Raw genomic sequence first — 22,879 nt, 5'->3', positions numbered from 1 at the left:
CCCCTACGCAGGGGTGATGTTGGAGGTGGAACACTGCGGGGGGCTTCCTGCCCCCGCCAACTCTGTGTCATTGTTCATCACCTGATGCTCGGACTGCAACGGCTGCTGCCTTCCTTGGATCCCACCTCTGGGATATTTAATGTGGGCTCATGACAGTGCAGTGTAAGGGTTCTCAAAGTGAGGTTCCCAGGAGCACGCAAATCCTGGGACCCCATCCTGCACCTACCAAACAAGAGACTCGGACCCAGGGCAGGGCTTGGTGCGGGGGGAACCTGTTCTCCTGAGGGCTTCCCTTTTACTGTCAGCAAAGGCGGTGGGGACTCCCAGAGGGGGTGCAGGGGGCGGGAGGTGCTGCTGGCCGCGCGGGGAACTGGGCTCCGCTCTCCCAGGCCAGAGGCAAGGTCAGGCTGAGCCCGTCCCAGCCGCCCGGCTGGGGGCCGAGGGCCTGTCGGCCTGAGTCAGGACGGGAGGCAGAAGCGGCCAGGGTCTCAGCGGAGCCCTCGGGAGATCTGGGGATTCAGGCCACCGACCCTGGCCCGCAAGTGACCTGGAAGGAAGAGGCAAACCAAGCGAGAGGGCGCCTTGCCTTGTAGCCCTGGATGTTTCCGTTCTGGCTCTCGGGTGGCGGCGGGTCCCACGTGACCTCCAGCTGGCTGGCCGTGAGTGGGTCCACCTGCACGTGCTGTGGAGCCATGGCTGGGGCTGCGGAGAGAGCAGCGGGGTCCGCTGAGAAGTCCCGAGACCCTGCCCTGGACCACCCAGCTTGTCTGCCAGCATGACCACAAACCCTTCTCAGAACCGCGCCTTTAAACGCATGAAATAAAATCTGGAGAATCCCAAAGAAAACCGATTATATCGAGACACAGCAGAGCTTTGGAAACGAAGGTGTGACACGGCAACCCACGCGCTCGTGCTTGTGACTGAGCCCTGAAGCCAGGCTTAGGAGCTGCTCGAGCGACGCCTCTGAGGTCAGGTGGGATGAACAGAGATGGCGCGGCAACATCCAACCTCGCCGGGACGGGGGCACACCCGGGGGCACACCCGGGGGCCCTGCTGCTGAGAGAGTCCCAGGCCCCAGTGATGTGTCACTGGTACGTCGCCACATTCATAACTGAGGGAGATGCTCAGTTCCAGGTGGAACTCGGAGCAAATAAAGGCATTTATGGGCGCTCCCTGGCGGCCCAGTGGTTAGGACTCTGCGCTTTCACTGCCGAGGGCCTGGGTTCGATCCCTGGTCAGGGAACTACGATCCCACCGGCCTCGCGGCCAAAAATAAATAAAGAAAGGCATCTGTGTTCCCACCACGAGTCCCGGATCCTGGGTACGAAGCCGTGCTCCAGGTGGAGCTGACGCCTGCAGACCCGGGTCTGCCCCTTCCCAGGAGCGGAGCACAGAGGCCACAGCTCCGCGCCCCCCAGGAGGACCCGGTCCCACTCCTTCCCTCCCAACCCCGAGGGCCCCTGGGTGCTGTGTTGGTGTCAGCAGGGCCACACTCTGCAGACCAAAGGTGAAAGGTGACTGACAAGGCGCCATGGCCATGGCCTCGTGGCATCGCAGGCAGCCGCGGGTAAGTTGGGAATGACGCAGAGGACGCACGTGTACATCTGGGGACATTTCTCCCCTCTGGCCCACCTGTCCTCTGCCTCCCAGGAGCTACTCCTTCCTCCCACCTGGGTGACCCCTCCCCCAGTGAACTTCACGCTGGGCTGGACCCTGCGGAGCTCCACGGAGCTGTCGGGGGACATTGCAGCAGGGCCAGGGCGCCAACCCAGCACCCTCACATTCCACGGCCCTGCCTGCAGCCAGGGCGCTGCCTCTTGACTCAAGTCTATTGAGGGCCATGAATGGAAAGGACCACGCGTCAGTGGTCAGCGCTGGAGGGAGACCGCCCAGCTCACGGTCTCTCTGGAGAGGCCTCCTGGGGAGAGGATGACCTCCTTGAGGCACCCCTCCCCCGCATCTTCCCCACCACCAGTGTAGAATAAAATAGTAATTAACACCCACTCAGCCTGACACCAACTATTTATTTTGCTCTAACTGCGTGGATCCTGTATCATCACTGCCCACCCTGCCGTTAATGGAAATGTTAATAACCCACACCAGGTTGTTGTGACAGATGCTTGGCCTCATTATCAGAAATTCTGATTTACCACTCCATTAAACAACAGAATCGCACAAAAAAACAATTCAATCAAAACTAGCCGGAGAAATTTTAACAGCCACATTAATAATCCAAAACATAAATAAAGTTAATGTCTTCTGCATGTTTGCCGTGGGCGACTCTATCACAAAATTCCTGTTGTACGATTAGAACGTGAAAGGCAAATTTGAGCACAGCCATTACCCTGGTGGTGGGTTAGGACCATCTGTGCGGGGTCGCCCCAGTCCCCCAAGTTTCCCTCTCGAAGCACAGCCAAACCCAGGGCCCACGACGGCTCTGGGGTCCACACGGGCTGGACAAAGCCTCCCTCCACCGCCACCCCCGGTCCCGTCCTGGGCGGCTGAGCCCCAGACGCCACTGTCCCCAGGCTGAGCTGTCTCCACGCCCCCCAGCTGTCCTACAGCACAGCCCCTTCCTGCCAAAAAAATGCTGCAGGTGACAAGGACTTTTGTGATGCTAACACAGCAGGGGAGGGAGAAACCTAGGTGAACACCAAGCAAAAGCACGTCAGTTTCAAGACTTATTTTTTTTTTGGTTCCTGAGATCCTCAGGGTCTCCACCCTGACGGGAGACCCTGACTTGCAGGAAGGCCGTCTGTCTACACCCCCAGTGCAATCCTTTTCTGTCACGAAGGTGCTCAGTTTGGAAACCGATGGAGCGTCTGATGGATCGTGATCCTCTTGTTCTCCAACCTTAGCATTCGTGGAGTACGGCGCACGCGAACATCTGCTCAGAATGCTGTGTTAAAATGCATGAAATTCGTTTTTAAAAGCACGCTGGCCTGGCCTGGCGGTCCCTGGCGTTTGCTGATACGCAGATTGCCCACGGACAGCGCTGGAGGGCGGGTGCAGGGTTAGGGCACAGAGCGGAGATTCTCTCCATCCGGCGTCTTGGCCCAGGCAGACGACGCTTTCCCACAGCTGTCACCCACCGGCCTTGAGGGATCGCTCCCGCCACCCCAGCCCCGGAGAGAGGTCCGGGCAGGGCGGTGATAGAGAAGCTTCCTGGACTTCTGGGGGCTCCTTGCACCTGATAGCAGTAGTGGAATCCCAGTGGTTTCTGGAATCTTCTGGGATTCTGGCTGAGCGCTGGGAGAGGCGCTGCACAGCTGGGTGCTGTGGGCTGGACCCGGCGGGCGGGTCCCACGGAGCAGCGAGGGCAGCACTTTGGCCGGCTTGCTCGGCCCCGACGTGGCCACCAGGCATCAGGGATACACGGTGGCTGCCCTGACCCGGTGTAGACTTGCTGCTGACAGGGGACGCTGGCCCACGGGCTGCTGGCTCTGCGTCCCGCAGACCCTGGGCGGCCCTGGGCTCACGTCAACCTTTCAGAACCTCTGCTCCAGGGAGGCAGCTGGACAGGCACCCGTGTGCTGAAACCACGGCAAGGGGAGGAAACAACGCCTCAAAGGCATTTGGTAGACAGCCGAGGCTGGGAGGGCAGGGGCTTGTCAGTTGCTCGAGTGGGACCGTTCACCATCCGGCCCCCGCTCGCCCGCTCACTCTGCCCCTGTGGTGCTGCGGGGGGCGCCCACCCGCCCTGCAGACAGTCCCCCCTGAGGGAGCTGCATGCCTCCGACACCGGCCTGGCTGACGACGGGGGAGCAGTACATGCAGGGCACTTCCCAGCAGGAGCTTCCACAGTGTTCCATAGCGCCGACCTCTCCCCACCCCCAGACCAGCGGGGCCCCCAGATCCCCATCTGTGTCTGGGAGCACGAGGGATGTAGCTGACCGTGAAGGACAGGGACGCGCAGGAGAAAACATAGGGGGTGTTTCAGGTGCTGAGACTCGGGGGTGATTTGTCGCCACGGAGCAACTTTGCTGACGTTTTCCTGAATATCAACCAGGCCCTCGGCTTAGCTCGGCGGGGCGGGTGGACACAAGGCTGGACAAGACAGGTTCAACAGGAGACATAATTCACAGTAGTCACAGTACCAGGTGGGATGTGAGGACAGGGTCAAAGGGCCACGAGGGGTCACCTCTGTGGCTGGGGGACGTGGGGCCTTTCCTGGAAACAGAACACCTAGCTGGCTCTTCAGGAATGGGGGGGATTTCACACGGGACCATGGGCCGGGGAGGCAGGGATGGAGCAGTGGAGAGCTGCGGGGCGGGGCGGCTGCCGGCGTCACGACTGACAGGCGTCCGGGGGCTGGAACTGCTGCTGCTGGACCAGGCCAGACCATGCTCGGTTTTGCCTTTCACTCTTTGTAAGCCAGTGATTTATTACTTGGGTAGAGCAAGATTTTAACGGATGATCTGAGGATCGTTGTTAATGTTTTAATATAAGGATATAAGAATTTCTTTATGTGATCGTTAAAATATTGTACATTCATCAGTTCTCTTTAATTACAGCAACACTTCTCTGGTCAAACACTGTTTCTGATTTCCTGTCAAAGTGAGTAGGAGGGGCTTGCCTGGTGGCGCAGTGGTTGAGAGTCCGCCTGCCGATGCAGGGGACACGGGTTCGCGCCCCGGTCCGGGAAGATCCCACGTGCCGCGGAGCGGCTGGGCCCGTGAGCCATGGCCGCTGAGCCTGCGCGTCCGGAGCCTGTGCTCCGCAACGGGAGAGGCCACGACAGGGAGAGGCCCGCGTACCGCAAAAAAAAAAAAAGTGAGTAGGAAACAATTCTCAAATGTAATTTCACCTTCTCAGCAAACTTTGCCAACACATCTGTTCCCCTAAGCAAGGATAACCGGCGGGGAGGGACTCCAGGTCTCGGCAACTGTGTGGCCTCTGGGCCCCCTCAGTCCATAAAGGAGGTTTGCATGGGTGGTGGGGCTTCGGCCCCGAGGGACAAGCAGCGACTCGGCCCAGGAAGGAGGGAGGGGGCAGCTCTCAAGGATCCAGGAAGGAGCCACGTCCGAGCAGGCGTGCAGCCCCTCCTCCTCCAGAAGAAGGCTGTGAGTCACTGCTGCCACCAAACGGGACGTCCAACGCCTGCTCACCCAGGACGCCGGGCAGCTGTGAGCCCCGCCCGCAGGTACTCAGGCCCGTAAATGAGCATTTCCACTGACATTACAAAGTAATTTTTAACAGAGCTTACAACAGACAAAGTGAGATCACATCTGATAAATCTGTAACACACGAGGGACACGCACCACCCTTCTCTCAACCGACAGCCCCCATCTCTCCAGAACCCCCAGGACTCGTGAAGACAAATCCAGTGGTGCTAACGTCTGCTTTAACTTCCGGTTAACGCAGGGATCCGTCAGTGGGGTGTGAACAGCGCGGATGCCGATATCGATGGTGCGCCCTTCATACAGGGGATCAGGCATCTCTTGCAAACCCTTCATCTGGCCTCACTTCATCCTCATAACCTGGGGCGGTGGGTACAAGTCACTGCCCATTACATAGACGGGAACACTAAGGCCCAGAGAGACTCGGTAACCTGCCCGAGGCCACACACTCAGCAACCGTGTGGATTTGGCCGTACAAACCCAGGCAGCCTGGCTCTGAGCCTCCCTCCCTCCCTCCCAGGGGAATTCCTGGGGCCGGGGCAGGGGTAGTGGGTGGGGTGGGTGGGTAGGGGGGGCAGGGAATTCAGCCCCACGTGCTGTGCCTAGGTTCCTGGAGCAGCCCCCTCGGACTAGCACGTCTCGCCCCTGCTGCCGTCTTCCCCTCCGAGCTCCGGTCCCCAGCCTGTCGTCCATCACCTCACTGCTGAGCCAGGACCAAAAATGACTCCAAAGAAGCTTAGCAAGAAGAATCAGCAAACTGGTCACAAAAAGTATTTTCAAAAAACTCAACGCCATGTACTCCAGGCTACAGAAAACATAGCTGGGAGGCTGTGGAAGAAGCCCCGGCTGGCAAGTTTAAGGTCTGGGCTCAGCTGGTGGGACCTGGGACTTTGCTCCATCTCTGAGCTGCAGTTCCATTGTTTGTAAGATTGGAGAAAATATCAGACGTAAAGGGTTTTCGAGCTGAAATGAAATGGGTGGTGTGAGAGCAGAGCAAGGCCCGGCCAGGGGGGCGTGGTGCCCCCAAGCTCGTCCCCGAGGTGACTTCTCTGTCCAGATAATCGCCCGAGGGTTTATCTGGGCACTGGGCACATAGGGCACTGCTCTGTGTGGGCTCTGTCCCCGTAGAGATGGTAGGTAATCGAGTCACCACATGCTGACGCGTGTAGACGTCCGTCTCCCTGGTGCTTCCTGTATGAACCGAGAGCAGCCCAGGTGTGTCACCACGGATCCTGGTCGCAGTTCCAGGGACCCCACTCCTGGTGCTCACAGCCTCACGCGATCCTTCTGACACACAGGATATGGCAGACGCGGTGGGGTGGGCAGCCTCCCGCAGGCAGGTCAGGGAGCCTGAGCCGACCCTCCTGCTGGTGCCCCCTCCTGGCTCCTCTTGCCGCCCCCCCCACCCAGCTCCCTCTAAGGAAGCCAGCTCGTACGGTGACGCTCCACGGAGAGGCGGCCAGGCGAGGACCTCGGGGAGGCCTCTGCCCATGAGCCCAGGAAACGGGGTCCCATGCACAACCACCCATGAGCTCAGAAAGGGGCCCTCCCTGGTCAAGCCCTTGGACAGCGCTGCAGGCCTGGCGACACCCTGTGAGAGACCCAAGGTAGAGGACCCAGCTAAGTTGAGCCTGGATTCCTGACCCACAGACTCTGCGAGGTAGCGGGTGTGAGCTGTCTGAACAGCTACGTTGGGACAATTTGTTACCCAGCAGCAGATGACTGATGCACCCCGACCAGTGCGAGCTCCTCAGGGAAAGCACCCAGCCCAAGGCCAGACTGCACGCTCTGGGCTGCCAGAGGCTGTGGCCCCTGTTGTAAATGCAGGATTTCATGGTGTTCCAGTGAAACACCCTCTGTTAAGGTCAACATGTCCTCTTAACCAGCCCAGACCCAGCTGTGGCCTTGGCCCCATGAGTTTGCACAGGAAATCGAGGGTAAGCTCCCGGCCTTTTCACTGGTGGATGTCCTGGCAGAACTGCAGAGTCCTGGAGCAGTGTAGGAGCTTGAGCGGTTCTGATTACAGGTGCCTTGGACCAAGGACGGGGTGAGTTAATGAGTGCTCTTAGCTCTGACAGAGCACGTTCACACGTGTGGACAGCATTAGGGGTGCTCCAGCTGCGGACCAGGCAGCGGCAACCCTAGGACTCCGAGCGTCCAAAGAGTATTTAAAAAAACCCAGTGGTTTCAATCTGAAAGGAGGTGGAGGCCAGAGAGCTCCAGACTCACAAGAACAAGCACATTTTTTCTTACAGATGTTTCCGTGGTAAAGGTTAGTGCCGAACAAATCCAGCATTTGGTTTCATCCAGCAATGACCTCTGTTTTCCCATCATCACCACCGCTCACACCATCTTATCTGCTTAATCACTGCTACCGCCGTCACGAGACGCAAAGTTAGAAGCCACTCAAGCAAACCAGCTACATTGCTCGCGACTGTGGTGGGTTTTCTTTTTTTCCTCTTTGCCTGTAGAGTGAGTTTCCCATCACGGCAAGATCCAGGTCCTGACAGACCACGACTGTATTGTAGCCGACCTGGTCCGCAAAACACAATTCACGGTCCCTAATTAACCAACTGCATCCCATGTGGTTTGTATTCACGAGATTCAAGCTGTAGGGAAAAGATCTTATTCTCATTTTCCCCCTTAGAAAACTGAGGCTTAGAGGAGTTAAGTCACTTGTCCCAGGACGGACTGGATTTGAACTTGGGTCTGCTGACTCTAGGGCCCAAGCTACTTCCCAAGGGCAGAGTTGGGAAGCTTTCCATAAAGGGCCAGACACGTGTCTGAGAACAGGGGAGCAGAGACGCAGGTGGGTGGCGAGACGGGGGAAGATGGTCGTGGTGCCTGGTGGTTGAGCGCTCAGCCTCTGTATCCTAGTCTGTCTACTTGTCTGTCTGTCTATCCCTCATAGTCTGTCTGTCTATCCCTCATTTCCCCAAGTTAAACAACATAAGACAAGTGAAAGCAAGCAGGTTCTTTCACGAAGAGATTGACTGGGAAGCAGAGGCAAGAGCTGGACCAGTGTTTGGGGTGGGACACAGGGTCACGGCACGTCTGGAGCCCGGCGGGCAGCGTCAATACCCGACCCTGGGTGGCCGTCTCCCTAGCTGCCCACATGGAGACGATGCCTCCCTGATGTGGACGATCCAGCGTCCACTCTGCCTGCAAAGCTCAGCTGCAGCCCCGCTCCTGTCCACCCCGAGCTCTGTGACACTCAGGGGCCCACCCCGTGTGGCTTGACCCTGGATGGCCTCAGCCCCTTCCAGGACCCATGGGAGGCCATTTCCCTTCTGCCCAGAGGGCGCCCTCGTCCAGGGCAGGACTGGGGTCTCCCCGCCTTCAGGGGCCTAGCGAGGGGTGTGCTGTGAACCACCGGTCGGGTGAACTGCAGGGTTCTCTGGAGACTCCGGCCGAGGACGTGGACTCCGAATGGTGTGGCGTTTGCGATCCTTTCCAAATAAAGAGCTACGCGCTAGAATATTCTCTATAACTTTCCTACATTGATGGAAATAAAGTTACGAATAATGTCATTTCTCTACCAGTGCTTCCTGGGCTCCCGTGCCTGCTAGGAAAGGCCGGGACCCAGGCAGGGCGACGTGGGGAGCCCGGGGGGCGTGAGAGGGATGCCCGGGTTTGGGGGAGCGGCTGACCCCACCGTGGCGGGAAGAACGCAGGTGGACCTGGTGCAACTGAGGTGCTGCTGGGGGGCGGACTGGGGCGGGGCCGGAGGCTCCCACGGGCCCCTCGGGAGCACATCGTGCTTCCCTACAGACACAGGGACGCACTGAGGGGAGGGACCAGAAAAGCGACGGGATGGGGTTTGGGCCCAGGAAGGGTCAGTCCAGCGGGGCATGGAAGACGGGGGGAGGGTGGCTCCAGAGGCTCCTAGGGCTCCTGCGGGAGGGGCTTGGGGGCCCGCTCATCCCCAGGGGGCCCCTGCCCCGCCCTCTGTCCCAGCATTAACGAGGCGCTTGCAGGGCCGGCCGCTTTCCCTCTTCCCCGCCCCCGGGGCCGCATCTGACTGCTCTACTGGCCTAGTCCCGGGGGCACCCCGAGTTCTCGGCTCATCTGCTCCTGTTACCCTGCCCCCACTTGCATGCAGAGCACTTGAAAACCAACGCGGACGCTGGGCTCGTTGTCTCCTTCCCCACGCGGGCCTCAGAGCAGGTATCCTGGGGTCAGGGGTGCAGGGGAGAGAGCCCGGAGGGGCGGCAAAGGCCCAGCGGTATCTTGCTATCCTCCCAGGCACGGCGAGGGGACGGGCAAACTCTGCACCCACTCCACCTCCGGGCCCCGCGGCCCTGGGTCGGGGGCTGCAGACGCTCCACCGCCGACCTGAGCTTTCACGGGCACTGCCCACTGGACGCAGAGCGAGTCCTGCCTCCTTCACTGAAGAACCGACAACGTTCTTCCTCCTGCTGGGTCTCAGGGACAGGGCGGACCCCGGCCCCGGGTCTAACCAGGGGTGAGCTGTTGGGACATCTGGGATCACAGAACAACACAAGGAAACGGCGGGCTGTGGCTCAGACCTGCACCGAGGGACCCACCGACTCCAGCAAGAGATGCAAAGGGAGAGACAGGCCGGCGCAATGCCGAAGTCCCTGCGTGGGGACCTCTGTGATGGTGACTTCCCACGGCAGGAAGGTGATGGCCGAGACTGGCCTGGGTCTCTGCCTCAGGAGCAAGGCTGTTTCCCTGTGAGGCTCGCGCACAGGCACCCCCACTAGCAGCCTGCCGTGGCCCCCAGACCCCCTCTTCCCGTGTGTCCAGTGAGAGCTGGAGCCCGACACAGCCACGCAGCCGCACACCGGGCCGCGGAGCCCACGTGCGCTTTGCTGGGCTGTGCGGAGCTCCCCCTCCCTACACCCCAGACCCGCAGCCCTGGTCCCGCGACAGACTGGGCGTCAGGTCCGGCCCAGGCCCAGCACTTGGCTGACTCAGCCGCTCCCTGGCCCGGAACTGCCTCTGTCCGACGGCAACCTGTCTGGCCAGACCCGCCTTGGGTTCGCACCGGGTTTCTTCTCCTCCGCCCGGATGGTGAGCGTCTCAGCTCTGCAGACGGCATGGTCTGAATGTGGACAGAGTCCATCCGCTCTGGCTTTAGAACTGGGCCGAGGTTCATGGGAAACAGGATGAATGGGGCCAGGGGCCGCTCACCTTGGCCTCCACCCCGGCCCTCCTAGGTCGGGTGGCCGGGAAGGGAAGCCACTAACAATCTTCACCGTGACCTGTGACAGGGGCCCCGGGCCTTGCGCCTCAGGGAATCAACCCCGACTCACGGGGGCTGCAGCGGCACCTCCAGGGACCGAGCACTTGGCTGGAGCAGGGACTGCTGGTCCTCCGCAGAGGCTGGGAGGTGCGGGTCAGGGCAGCCGCTGACGGGGTCTGGGAGGGGGTCCCTGCTCTACGAGGATGGGTGCTGTCACCCCCTTCCCCCGGGCGAAGAAGCCGGCAGCAGGGTGGGGTGTGGCCCCTGTCTGCTTCCACGGTCCCCACCCCCAGAGCTGGCAACACATGCTCTGTCCTCATGGTTCCCTACAAGGCGCTCAGGGAAGGATCCGTTTTTGACCCAACTGGAACAAGAGCCCAGATGGAAGCCTCAGGCTTTGTTCTGAGGGGCTGAGTCTGCTCTGCTGCTGCGGGGCCCCTCGTGGTGTCAGAGCCTCTGGGGATTCTCCGCCACCATGCCCCCTGAGAGGGCAGAGGCTGCAGGGCAGGCGGGAGCTGGGGCTGTAGGCGCCTTGGGCAGGAGCCCTCCCTCGGGGGTCTCCCCTCACCTCCCCGGGCCCGGGGGTCGGGCAGGCTCCCCTCCTTCCTGTCTGAATCTGCTCTCCCCCTCCTTCACTCCCCCAACATTACAGTGTTTGCAGTGCTCCAGGCAACCGCGAGGACCCGAGCACCCTGGACACTGGGGTGAATCAGCGGGGTCTTTGCATCACAGACAGGAGGTGCAGAGAGCAGAACGGGTGGCGTGTTCCGGAGCAGAGGGGTCCCTAGTTCTGCCCGGGCCGGGGACAGGGCGGCCAGGCCTTGAGGGGCTGGCCTTGAAGGTGGGCTGAGCGGAAGACTGGAGGGTCTTCCAGGGACTGGAGTGAAGAGCAGGGGTTCCGGGCAGATGCAGCGCGGTGTGGGTGGGATGGCGTTATGTTCTGGGGGAGCAGCCTGGGAGGTCTGGAAACACAGACGTGTCCCAGGCAGGAGGGCAGCCTTATCCTGAAGGTGGGGCCTGTCCTCCAGTAGTAAGTGTCCCGAAGGCCGGGATATGGGCTCCTCTCAGCTGTAGAAGCCCGAGAACACAGAGCTGGGCCTGGAGGTTTCACAGGGGCGGGGGCAGGGGCGGGGGTGACTGGTACAGAACATCTCCCAGAAGCAGCTCTGGCCCCTTGGAAAGCTCTGCCGTGAGTGCCACACTGACAGCTGAGCAAACACCCAGAGTCCCCTTCTGGCCGCAGCAACCAGATCTCCCCTGGGGATCTGGGGATCCTTCCTCCCATTCGGTCCATGTGGTCCAGGTAGAGATGACATCATCCCCTGGCTTTGGGACCTCAGTCCATTGGCTGTAGCAGATGGGCGTGTAAGGCAGGCTTACGGGGGCCAGTGGACTGCCACTGGAGGCACCGTAGAAAAAGGAAACTCTCTTTCTGCCGCCTGAAGCTACAGGGCCACCTTGATGAAGAGCCCGCCCCAGACAGGAGTGAGCTGAGAGGAGAGTGGAACCACGAGGGGACATGGGACCAGCCTGTTAGGGTGCTGGATCCAGCCATGCCTGAAGCTGTACCCAGGCTCTTCAACTCTTCTGTCATGTGAATTGATAATTGATTCTTTCAGTTTAAGCCTGTTTGGGTTTCTATCTCTTGCAAACTGGAGTCCTTACTGATATATTATTTTTACCAATTTGAAATGCCTGGACTCAGAAATCAATCTCAATGAGAAATCGCCTAAAGATTACACTTTCTCTCTGAGGTTGAAAGGATTTAAATATTACATATTTGGACTGGAGGGGACCCGAAGATCATTAACTCTCAACCTCTCATTGTTCTGTAGATGGGCCAGACCAATCCAGGAACCACACAGGGTCTCAGTCATTCACTCACCACTTACTGACTGACCAGTCCAGGCGTGTCCTGGACATTTATCCTGCAGGTGGGACAGGCAAGTTGGGGGCAGAGTTGGGACAAGGACTCCTAGCCCACAGCTTTCCCCTCTGCACCACGGTCCTCAGGGCCAGGGCTCAGAGAGGTGAAGTAACTGGCCCCACATCACACAGCCGGAAACCGGCCGAGCCGACACTCAGATGCTCAGGGCGGTCTAACTCGGGAAACCGTGTTGTTTCCAGGCTGTTTTCACACAAGTCTGAGTGTTTCATGCCGACCAGTTTGTGACATGATGAAGCGTCTGGCCAGGTGAGTGGAAATTGGCCCCAGTGAACTTTATTTTCTGCAGGCCTGGTTAGCAGCACTGCTCAGCATGGGAACGAAACCATCATAAGGGACCCTTGGGCCGTGAGAGGCGGAGACTGGGAGGGCAAAGGGTAAGTGGCAGCCACGCTGGAAGTACTGGCATCCTCCTTTCGGAACGCTCTCTGCAGCGTAAACACAGATGGCAGAGCACCGCGCTGAGGGCTGAACATCCGCCTCTGTGCCCCGGCCCCTGCTTTTCGTGTTCCCGATGGAGCCTGTTTGGAGGCTGCCGCCCACGCCGCGGTGGCAGAGCCAAGGGACATCCATCCCTCTCCGCGACCTCCCCCGGGGAGAGTCAGCATGGGGCAGGTGTGTGTTGGCAGAGGGGCCCCCGTGGAGGGGGCGGGAGCGGCCAGCACCCTGCATCATGGCCAGGCCACACGGGCTCAGCCTCAGCTCAGCTCAGCACTTGGGAAAAACGCCTGGTCCACCCGAGTCCACAGCAGCCCCACCACAAACCCGAGAGGTGGAAACAGCCCAGGTGCCCACTGATGGGCCCACAGGTAAAGAAAACGTGGTGCCTGCCCACAGTGGACATGCCTACGGCATGAGAAGGAGCAGAGTCTGCCGCCTGCTACAACGTGGATGAACCAAGAAAACACGCTGAGTGAGAGGAGGCGGGTGCAGAGGACAAATGTGGTGAGTCCACGCCTAGGAGGTACCTAGACCAGGCAAATTCACAGACAGAAAGTAACTTAGAGGCCGTCCGGGGCGGGGGGGAGGGGAGAGGGAAGGGTCTGCTGACGGGCGAGGGGCTCCTGTTTGGGAAGATGAAGGACCCCAGAGGAGATGGGGGGCAGTGGCCGCACAACAGGTGAGTGTGTTTCACGCCCCTGAGCTGGACGCTTGCCAGTGATGAGGTCGGCACGTTTCACGTTAACTGTGCTTTACCACAAAACAAACAAACAAGATCCAAGAACTGCGCACACCCCACGGTCGCCCACTGGCTGGCTGCGGCCCCCGTGCCGGCCGGGTCTCCCGCCCAGGCTCCAGCCCTGTTCTCTGGACGTCTGCTCTGGTCCTGGGCCTGAGGCCCTGTCCTGAGTGCCTGGGCCCCTGCAGGCTGGGTCCTTTCCCTGGAGTGCAGGCTGGCGGTGGGCAGGTCAGCTCTGCAGGTCGCAGCTGGCTGGCCGTGCGCCCCTCAGTCCAGCGGTACGAAGGCCCGCACTGATGCCCAGCGAGGTCCCAGAGGTACGAAGGCCCTCACTGATGCCCAGCGAGGTCCCAGAGCTCCTGCTCTGACGGATGGCACGTGCCACGTCCCCCATCTGCCCGCGTGGGCTCTTCTGTGGCCAGGCCCATGTCCTCTTGGAACGCTTGGCCCCTGCCCCACCTGCTCCAAGGAACCTCCACCTCCCCCCCAGACAGACTTTTGTGTAGAGGCCAATGTGACCTCCTGGTGGCTCACTTGGTTTATCCTCGCTTACACGAAAATACTGTGGGATCGTTCCAGAAAAATCCTGCTAAGTTAGGCCCTCAGTGCTGATTGGTTTACGACGATAACCTCTCCAAATAGCAAAAGGTCACCTGATGTGTTCTGTGCACCGGCCGAGTGACCAGAACCCCTCTGTCCTCCGGCAAGCCTGGGTCTCTGTCCTCAGAGGGATTCCAAGCATCCTTCACCCTCCCAACCCCGCACCAGCAGATCTGAGCAGAGCCCTCAGGCCATCTGCCAGGCTCAGAGGAGACGGCCGTCGGCGGGGCGGTGGGCGTCGGGGGGAGGGGTCGCCCTGTGGGCCAGAGGGCAGGCGGCAGAGCTCGCTGCAGGGCAGCTGGGGCCAGGCGCACTCTGGCCTCCACACAGGACACGACGTCTCCCTGTGGGTTAGCCCCACAGAAGGGACGGTCCTTGAAACATACCCAGGGGCCACCTCTTACCTAAAAGGGGTACAAACATGGATCCACGTGGCTTTTCGAGACCTGGGAAGGGCCTGTTACAGATGGTCAGGCTGACTCAGTGCCGGGGCCACTGCCCGGGCCCAGCCAGAGACGGCAGCTGACAAACATCCCCCCTCCACACACGGAGGTTCCCGCACACCTAGGTTCCCGTGGAGGCGACAGCATTGTTCCCCTAGAGCAGGTCCTGATAAATCCAGACGTTAAACACCCCTGAATCTCAAAAGCAAGACTTGGCCGCTGCCCCCGTCAGGACACCCAGCCCTCGGCCTCTTTCCAGCCATGACCGGAAGCCTCCTGCCCCACCAGCAAAATGACCTTCATCGAGGGGGACGCTGCTGGCGCCTGAGCTCCGGGCTGGGGGTGGAAACGCGGGACCTACCGGCCTCGCCGACGAAGACCTCCACGGGCGCGCTGGCCGGGCTCTCGCCGATGATGTTGTAGGCTGTCATGACCACTTCATAGCGCCGGTATTTCTTCAGATCTGCAAGGGCCAGGGGACAGGGGTCAGCTGGCGGGACCCCCTCCCTTTCTTAGAAAACTCCCTCCATGAGCCACGCTGAGGGACCAGTGCCCCTTGAGAAGACGCGGGGGAAGAGCTCTTTCTTGCAGAGAGTGGTCTGCGAGGGGCCTGCCACCCTCTGTCCCGGCATTAGTGACACTCGTGAGGTAAAGACGCAACCCATCCTGCACTCAGGGGAAGGCGGCAGCAGGCTCGTCTTCTGAGGGAAAGAAGCTAGGATACAGGGCCTGACCCGGGCTTGCCTTTTGGTCCAGAATCTCTCCGTAAGCGTAGGCACCGACGGAGTGAGACCCTGGCCCAGTAGGGCAGGCAGAACCTTGACCACCTTCGAGGGAGGGCCTGGAGGTCGGATCCACTGCACCCCTGCTGAGCTAGCCGCTCGCCGGGAGGCACGATTTGCAGGAACCATGCACCCAGGTGGTCCGGCACGCACCTGGGGCCTCGGGAAGGCCACGCAACGGGGAGAACCTTCCAGAATGTTTTGGCTTAGAGGTCAGCTGCTCTCATCATGTTGGCTAGTACAGAGCTCGTGCCTGGCTACGGGGCCTGGGCGAGGTGTCTGGATTCACATGTCATTTTCTTCCCAGGACATGGCCACTAAAACCTCAAAGGCCTCGGTTTGCCGATATGTGTACATTTCATGGTCAAGGTTCTGTCCACGTGGTCCAGCCGTGCTGCCAGACAAACAACTAGGCTTCGTCTCAACCCCGGGACTCGTGTGCACCGGGAATCCACGGAGACACACCAGAGTGGACGCTGCTGCGTGGTCGGGGCCGCCCCTCCCGCACTGCATAACCATGGTTGGAGGGCCTGGACGAGACCCCGGGAGGGAGCCCTCCTCACTGGGGCCGGGCCTGCACTGGACCCTTCACCTGGCTGCTCGGGGAGGTCACATCTGGGGGAGCACCCGGCCCAGGAGGGACTTGGCGGAGAGACAAGGAAAAAACCAGGGAGCGATGGGTGGGGGGGGTGAGCGAGCACACGACGGATGGACGGACAAGGTGACGCTTGGGGAGGTGGGACAGCTCTGTGAGCCCCGCCCCGGCTGCCAGGCTGGTCACCCGGCCCAGGTGGTGGCGGGATGAAAGGGCACGGGCTGGCAGCCAGTGCCGGCACACCTGGGGCCGGGGGAGGGCCGGCTCCCCCTCCCCCATTTATCCTCTTTCTAATCCAGCCCCTTCTCTGTGCTGAAGTGAATCGCATCGGGGCCCCTTAGCCTTGCACTTGGTTGCTGAAACCCATCCCCTGACAGGAATCCGAGGGGAAGCAGTTTGCTTAAAGAGGAATGGAGGACGGATGGATAAATAAATGGGATGTGTGCATTCAGTGGACTGTCCCTCAGCCTTGAGAAGGAAGGAGACCCTGACGCTACAGCACGGATGAAACTAGGAGTGAACCCAGCAGACACAGAGGGGCCAACGCTGCGCGATTCCACTTCTGTGAGGTCCCCGCCGGAGGAGCCAGGGTCACAGAGGTGGAAAGCAGGGGGTGGGGGCCAGGGCTGGGGGAGGGGACGGGGCGTCCGTGTTTCACGGGGACAGAGTCTCAGTCTGGGAAGATGAGAAAGTTCTGGAGACGGACGGTGGGGATGGTGGCCCAACAGTGTGAATGCGCTTAATGCCCCCGAACCGGACCCTTAAAAATGGCGAAGACGGCAATTGTGTGTTATGTGTATTTTACCACAATAAGAAAGGGGCTTAAACACTACGTCCAAGGAGCCAGAGAGGAGATCTGCCCACGCTGCCTTTCCTCCTGTCCCAAACTCGAAGACCAGCTGCCGGTACCCCGCACTCCCAGCCTCTGCTTCTAGAAGTTGCCTTTCCTGTCTCCCTGGTGGTTCCGGCATACTGCGAAGCAGTGTTTGAGGGGGAACCCCAGAAACGAGAGCTACGAATCCACGCTGCTTCCACTGGGCCCCGGAGAGGCCATGCGGCGCCGCCTGGCCGCTCGAGGTCACGCCGCCACACGAGGGCGCTGCCACTTACGTAATAGCTCGTATGTCGTTAACGTGGAGCTGCTGTTCACGGTCTGGAAGCTGCTCTGGGCTGTTAGGGGCAAGCAGAGCAGAAAGGCGGTCAGCGCGCAGGGAGCAGCTCTCGCGTGACGGCCTGCGGGCGCGGAGCCGGGGCCCGGCCGGGAAGCCTCTCCACCCCCCGCGTGGCGGGGTCCGCTCGCCGGGGCCCCCGCGCTGCCTGGAGAACCTGCCAGGCCCCCTGGCCCGCGAGGGGGTGGCGTGTGCTCACCCCTCAGGTTAAACGGGTCAAGTTCACGTCTGGCGCGGGGGAGCAAAGGCAGCACAGGGGCAGATGGAGGTTGGCGTCTCCCGGGCGGCGCCTCGTCGAGCTACCTGGGCTCAGGTGGAGCACCGGGCCGAAGGGGACGAGCAGACGGCACACGGGGGCCAGGAGCACAGACCCCACTGCACCCTCTCATTCCACGGATGTGATTTTGTGACACAGCCCAGGGAGACGCTCGCTGCGGTCTGGACATCAGCAAGGGACACCCGGGGTGATGCTGAGACTGGGGCTCACGACTGAGCCAGTCCTCCTGCTGGGGCTGGGGCCGAGCTGCAGCCCCGAGGCCCCAAAAGGCGGGCTGGGGAGGGAGCACGGAAGCTGCCCATAGCACGCGTGAGCCTCGCCGAGACGCGGGGCCCAAGCAGGCCTCGGCAGAGCAGGCCCCGGCTCCCCGGCCGGCCTGCCCCAACGCCGGCGTGCAGGGGTTAAGGCTCAAGTATCTCCTCTGACAGCGTGTGGGACGCCAGGAAGAGAGAGGAGGGGGGAGCGCGGCGGCCTGCCCAGCAGCTCCAGAGCTTCCTGGCAGGCTGCGGGAAGGACTGCCAGAGTCCGCGGAGGGGTCTGGTGGGGTGCAGGCGAGCAGACAGATGAGCCGGGACAGAAGGCGGGGCTCCCTGCAGCCGCCCCGGCGCACCCCAAACCTGCTCCACTTGGGGCAGCCCTGTGCGGCACACGCCGCGCACTGGCCGGCTGACCCCTGGCCCACCCGAGCCCCTGCCGCCCTGCTTGTCCACCCGCACCGAGCTGTGCTGGGCCCTGCGTCCCCCGCTTCCCGTCACATCCTCGGTGACGCCCTTTTACCCCGACAGTCACCTCAGATGGCTCCTCCTCCGGGCAGCCTCCCCGGTCCCCCACCGGCCGGGGGCCTCTGCTCACGGCACCTCGCCACGCCCTGGGCCGTGCGCACCGGCGGTGGGAGGGGGCAGAGCCGCACCTCCTCCAGCCCCCGTGGCCCAGGCCTGGGGGGACGGATGCACTGTGGTCACAGAAACCTCCCTGCTGCCGGGCCCGTGCAGGGGGAGGAGAGGGCTCACCTGTGAGCTCGGCCCGCAGAGCGGAGAGGGTCTTGAGCGTCTTGGACTCAGTGGCCGAGGCCGCCTCGTACTCTAGCTCCCGGTAGTAGATCCTGTATCCCTGCAGGAGGCCGTTCAGGCTCTCGTCCCTCGGGGGCTGCAAAGACACCACAGTCAGGGGACCTGGATTCACGTGTGGCCGCCTGGCTAGGCGGGATTCACCAGTCCACACGGAGGGCCCTCAGCAGTTTGCAAGGAAACAGGCAGGTGTCACACTGATGAGGGAACTCGGGGACAGAGCCTGCTGTGCGGCTGTTTCCCTGGAACCTGGGGCTCCTGGTGCCAGTGAGTGCGGCACGGGCGTCTCATCCACGTCCAGCCCAAACCCCCGAGCCCCAGAGCTGAGGCCGGAGACCATGGCCCAGGTCACAGACGGGCGAGGAAGCTGCCCGTAGTGGGCCAACCCAGGACCTGAAGGGAGCCGGGGATGTGGCCTGGCTCTGCATCATCCACCGCTGGCCCCACCCCGGCCCCTCAGTCCCTGTCCCTTCTGTCCACCCAGGCTGTGGCCATCTCACTAGGACCCTCACTGACCCCTCCACGTGCCCGGTCCCCCACTCTGCCCGACTCAGGCGCAGGCTGGAACCCACACCTCCCTCTTCCATGTCCGTCAGCGCGTGACGGCGGGGCTCGTCTGACTCTTAAGAACCTGGTGGAAGCCAGGTGACGGGTAGCTCGGTGGCAAGGCTTAGCTCGAGGGAGAATGTGAGCCCCATGAGTGTAAACCCAGGACCCGTGCAAACCCACACTGGGTGCAGGGTCTGGTCAGGCAGGGCCCAGCCGGCTGTCCCTTTCCCTGTGGCTGACAGATCTGTCGGGAGAAGAAAGGTCGTCTCGTTCCACACGGAATCCCAGTGAGGCCGCAGCACCGCCCTGGTCTGAGGGGCTTCGGGCTCCAGTTTCCCCTCTGGGATCCTCAGCGAGTAAAGGATCAAACCTCCCAAACTGTGACCAGACAGACGGGCCGAGAGCATGCCTGTGATCCCTGGCTGGAGGGGTCCCGAGGCCTTGCCCGGGGACAGGGACGCTCCCTGGATTCCTGTGACCCTACAAGGCCACTGCCTAAGTGATACCACTGTGCTTGGTACACAGCATCCCGGTGCCTGAATGGAGGCCACAGCTTTGGTAGGAAAGCCCCTCTGTTGCTGGCTGAACTGCGTCCCCCCAAGAGATATGCTGACATCCTAACCCCGGGTACCTGTGGACGTGAGACCTTGTCTGGAAACAGGGTCTCTGCAGACGTAATCAAGTTAGGAAGCGGTCACACACTGGTAGGGAGGCCCTGAGGAAATGACTGGCTTCTTGGAGGGCAACTCCATTTTATTTGTCTAAGTCTTTAATGCACTTGCCTTTTAATCCAGCAGTTACACGTCTGGAAATCGATGCTACACAAACATTTGCAGGTGTGCAGTCCTGAGTCCTACAAATACAAGCTTGGGACTAACCCCCGCCCTCCCCCCCCACCAAAAAAGAAAAAAAAACCCAATGCCTAAACCAATCCTCTCTGGGTCTTTCCAATGACACGAAGACAACAGGATGACCTTCCAGCTTGAAGGGCACTGACAGCAAAATTGCTTGCAAACATAATCGCAGACTTTGGACTCGTGAACACCATCGGGCATTATAATAGCTATTTCACACAGGCACCTAAATGTTCAACGTGATGGATTCATGAAGACAAAGCACATTTTAGGAGGCAATATACAATCTAGCAATTATTTGACAAATGCTGAGACTATAAAAAGACCCAAAGATTCTTATAAGATGAGGACATTTGGACACAGGGAGGCCGTCATGTGGAGGCACAGGCAGAAGCTGGAGGGATGTGTCTAGAAGCCAAGGAGCACCAAGGACTGCTGTGGCCACCAGAAGCTGGGGAGAGGCGGGCAGGGTGCCTCCCTGTGTCTTCAGAGTTCACCGACACCTTGATCTTGGACTCTGGCCTTCAGAACTGTGGGAGAGTAGATCCCTGTTGTGCTAAGGCGCCCAGTCTGCGGTGACCTGTCACGGCAGCCCCAGGACACCCGCATGCTTTGCTGTCCAAACTCTCACCCTTCAATCCCAGTCCCTGGACTCAGGTGCCCGAGGACCTGGATGTTCAGATGAGTCTGTTTCTCCGTGACTTCTTGCTACTCAGTCCCAAACCCAGGAACCAAGCGGGTGTGGACAGTGCAGGCCCCTCTGCTCCCCACACTCTCCAGCAGGACGGCGCAGACAGCAAGCGTAGTTCCCGAGACACAGGGGGCCCTGCACACGCTCGCGCACGTGCCAGAGTCACCGCGTTGTCACCGGCGAGAGCTACTGCATGCTCCCTCGAGCCCGGGCGCTGTACTGCGGCTCTGCTGCAGCCCTGACGTCCTCACGGTGCCTCCCGGGTCCTCGGTGACGCCCTCGCCTCAGGACAGGCACCTCGGCAGGTCACTTTCCCCATCAGACGCAGACACGCGTGCCTGGGAAACTTGAGTGGACTCGCCACGTGGACGATCCACGCGTGTCCGTCTTGTTGGAGGAGCCCAGCAAATCCAATCAAACGACAGTCCTCCTGGCTGAGGGGCGACAGACCCCAGCGTGAGCTCAGGGGCAGAGAGCCACCAGGAGGGCCGCGGCGGAGCCGCCAATGGCCCCGAGCACGTCTCCTTGAGGAGCCTGTCCAGGCTCCGCCCACCGGGGCCGGCTGCTGGGCACGTGTGGGCCCTGGCTCCAGACCCTCCACGGGTGTACGGGGAGCTGTGTCTCCGGGGCAGGACTGTTCTCCGGGAGGGGCTGTTTCCGTTTGCCTCCCGACCTTTCTCGGCCACCACACCCGGCACAGAGGACCTGGGGGCTGGCTCGCCTCCAGCCCCTTCCCTGCTGGTTCCGGCCGCCTTAGCAGGACCCTGGGGCCCCCTCTGAACGCTGCGGACTGTCAGGCCAGAACCGCAAAACCAGAGCCCGGGGACTTCCAGGTCAGGTGAGTCTCCCCTGTTGTGCTTTTCGCTCACAGGGTTGCCGGATGTAGCCAATGCGAACACCGGGCACCCAGCTGAATTTGAATCTCAGAACCGTCATCGATGTGAAGTTACGTGAACGGGACACGGGCGGGCTACAGGCGCACCTCGCTTTACTGCGCTTCAGGGATACTGCGTTTCTTACGAATTGAAGGTCTGTGGCAGCCCTGAGCCAAGCAAGTCTGTCCGCGCCGTTCTCCAACAGTGTTTGCTCACTTCACGTCTCTGGGGCACGTTGTGGCGATTCTCACAACAGCTAAAGCTCTTTCATTATTGTTGCATTTGTTAGGGTGGCCTTTGGTGTCACTGCTGTGACTCACTGAAGGCTCCGATGGTGGGTAGCGTTTTCTAGCAATGAAGTATTTTTCGTTCAATCAAGTACATTGTCTGTCACGACATACGGCTATTGCACACTTACCAGACTACGGTATAGTGTAAACATCACTTTTACACGCACTGAGAAACCAAAGAAGGCGTCTGATTCACTTTGTTGCCAGAACCTCTTCATTGTGGTGGTCTGGAACCAGACGCCCAATATTTCCAAGGTGTGACCGCTGCCGCCCCTTTGCCTGAGTGCCGGCCACTGACACCCACAGGTGGAAACGTCTTTAAAATCAACTCATAGTCACAGAGTTAATGACATGAAAGGCAAGGTGGACCAGCGCAGACCTGGTGTCTCCTGGATGGCGGGTGTGGACAGGCGACCAGCAGGGCACACAGGGTCCCTGGGACACACGCCTGTCCGTCCGGCCCCGGTGGCTGAACCACGACCTTGACCACTTTCTCCAGCGTTGGGCCCTCTGTCCTCTCCCTCAGCAGTTCCCAAAACGAAGCCCAAACCGACAGAGAGCGAGGAACTCGGGAAGCTGAGTGCTCTCAGGAAAGGAGGTGAGAACAGGGTGAAGCCCGGGGGTCTGCCCGGGGGGCAGGAGAGAGGCTCTGTTTCTTGCTATGGTTTTTATTTTATTTTACTATATTTTGTCCTTTTCTTTCTTACCAATTTTGACGGACAAAACCTCAGTGTTGGAGACGTGGAAGCATCCCTGTGAGAGGGCCCGTCACCGGGCGTCCTGGGATGTCCCTCTGCTTTCTCTCCAGCCGGCCCAGGCTTTGGGCTCCTGTCCTGGTTGCTGTCCCACTCTGAGGACTGCAGCGTTTCAGATCCTTCCCTTAGTACATGGTGTAGCTGACGTGTTGTTTGTTTCTTTTTTCCCAGATTTCTCCCTTTAGAGTTCACAGAATTATTTTCAGAATCGCTTTTAGGGTTTTTATTTCGTACCACCCTCCCCTATTTGAAAATTGGTTCCTGTGGTAAAGGCAGACACCGTTCAGTGTTTAACGCTAATTGATGCCAGAGACAGGGTCGGTGCTAACGCCTCACAACAGGGGCTGAGACGCAAATCGCGTGTGTGTTTGTGCATGCAACACACGCACATCTATTCGTAAGGACAGAAGGCGGCAATCTGCCGCGTCAACTCTAGTCCTGTTCTCTTATTGGCTACAGTGGAGACAAATTACAATCC

General features: G+C 60.4%; 1 protein-coding gene across 1 annotated transcript in view; it reads right to left on the bottom strand.

Annotated features, from left to right (window-relative positions):
- SDK1 (sidekick cell adhesion molecule 1) overlaps nucleotides 1-22,879 on the bottom strand; it is a 539,765-nt gene that overhangs the window by 42,874 nt on the left and 474,012 nt on the right. Inside the window, exons 33-36 of the mRNA XM_065892294.1 lie at nucleotides 18,331-18,466; nucleotides 16,985-17,044; nucleotides 14,859-14,960; nucleotides 587-702 (exon numbers count right to left, since the gene is read on the bottom strand). Coding sequence (XP_065748366.1) covers nucleotides 587-702; nucleotides 14,859-14,960; nucleotides 16,985-17,044; nucleotides 18,331-18,466 — 414 coding nt within the window. The remainder of the gene's footprint in view (nucleotides 1-586; nucleotides 703-14,858; nucleotides 14,961-16,984; nucleotides 17,045-18,330; nucleotides 18,467-22,879) is intronic.

This window comes from Phocoena phocoena, chromosome 15, assembly GCF_963924675.1.
Source record: "Phocoena phocoena chromosome 15, mPhoPho1.1, whole genome shotgun sequence".
NCBI lineage: Eukaryota > Metazoa > Chordata > Mammalia > Artiodactyla > Phocoenidae > Phocoena > Phocoena phocoena.
This window is presented reverse-complemented; position numbering and strand designations above follow the sequence as displayed.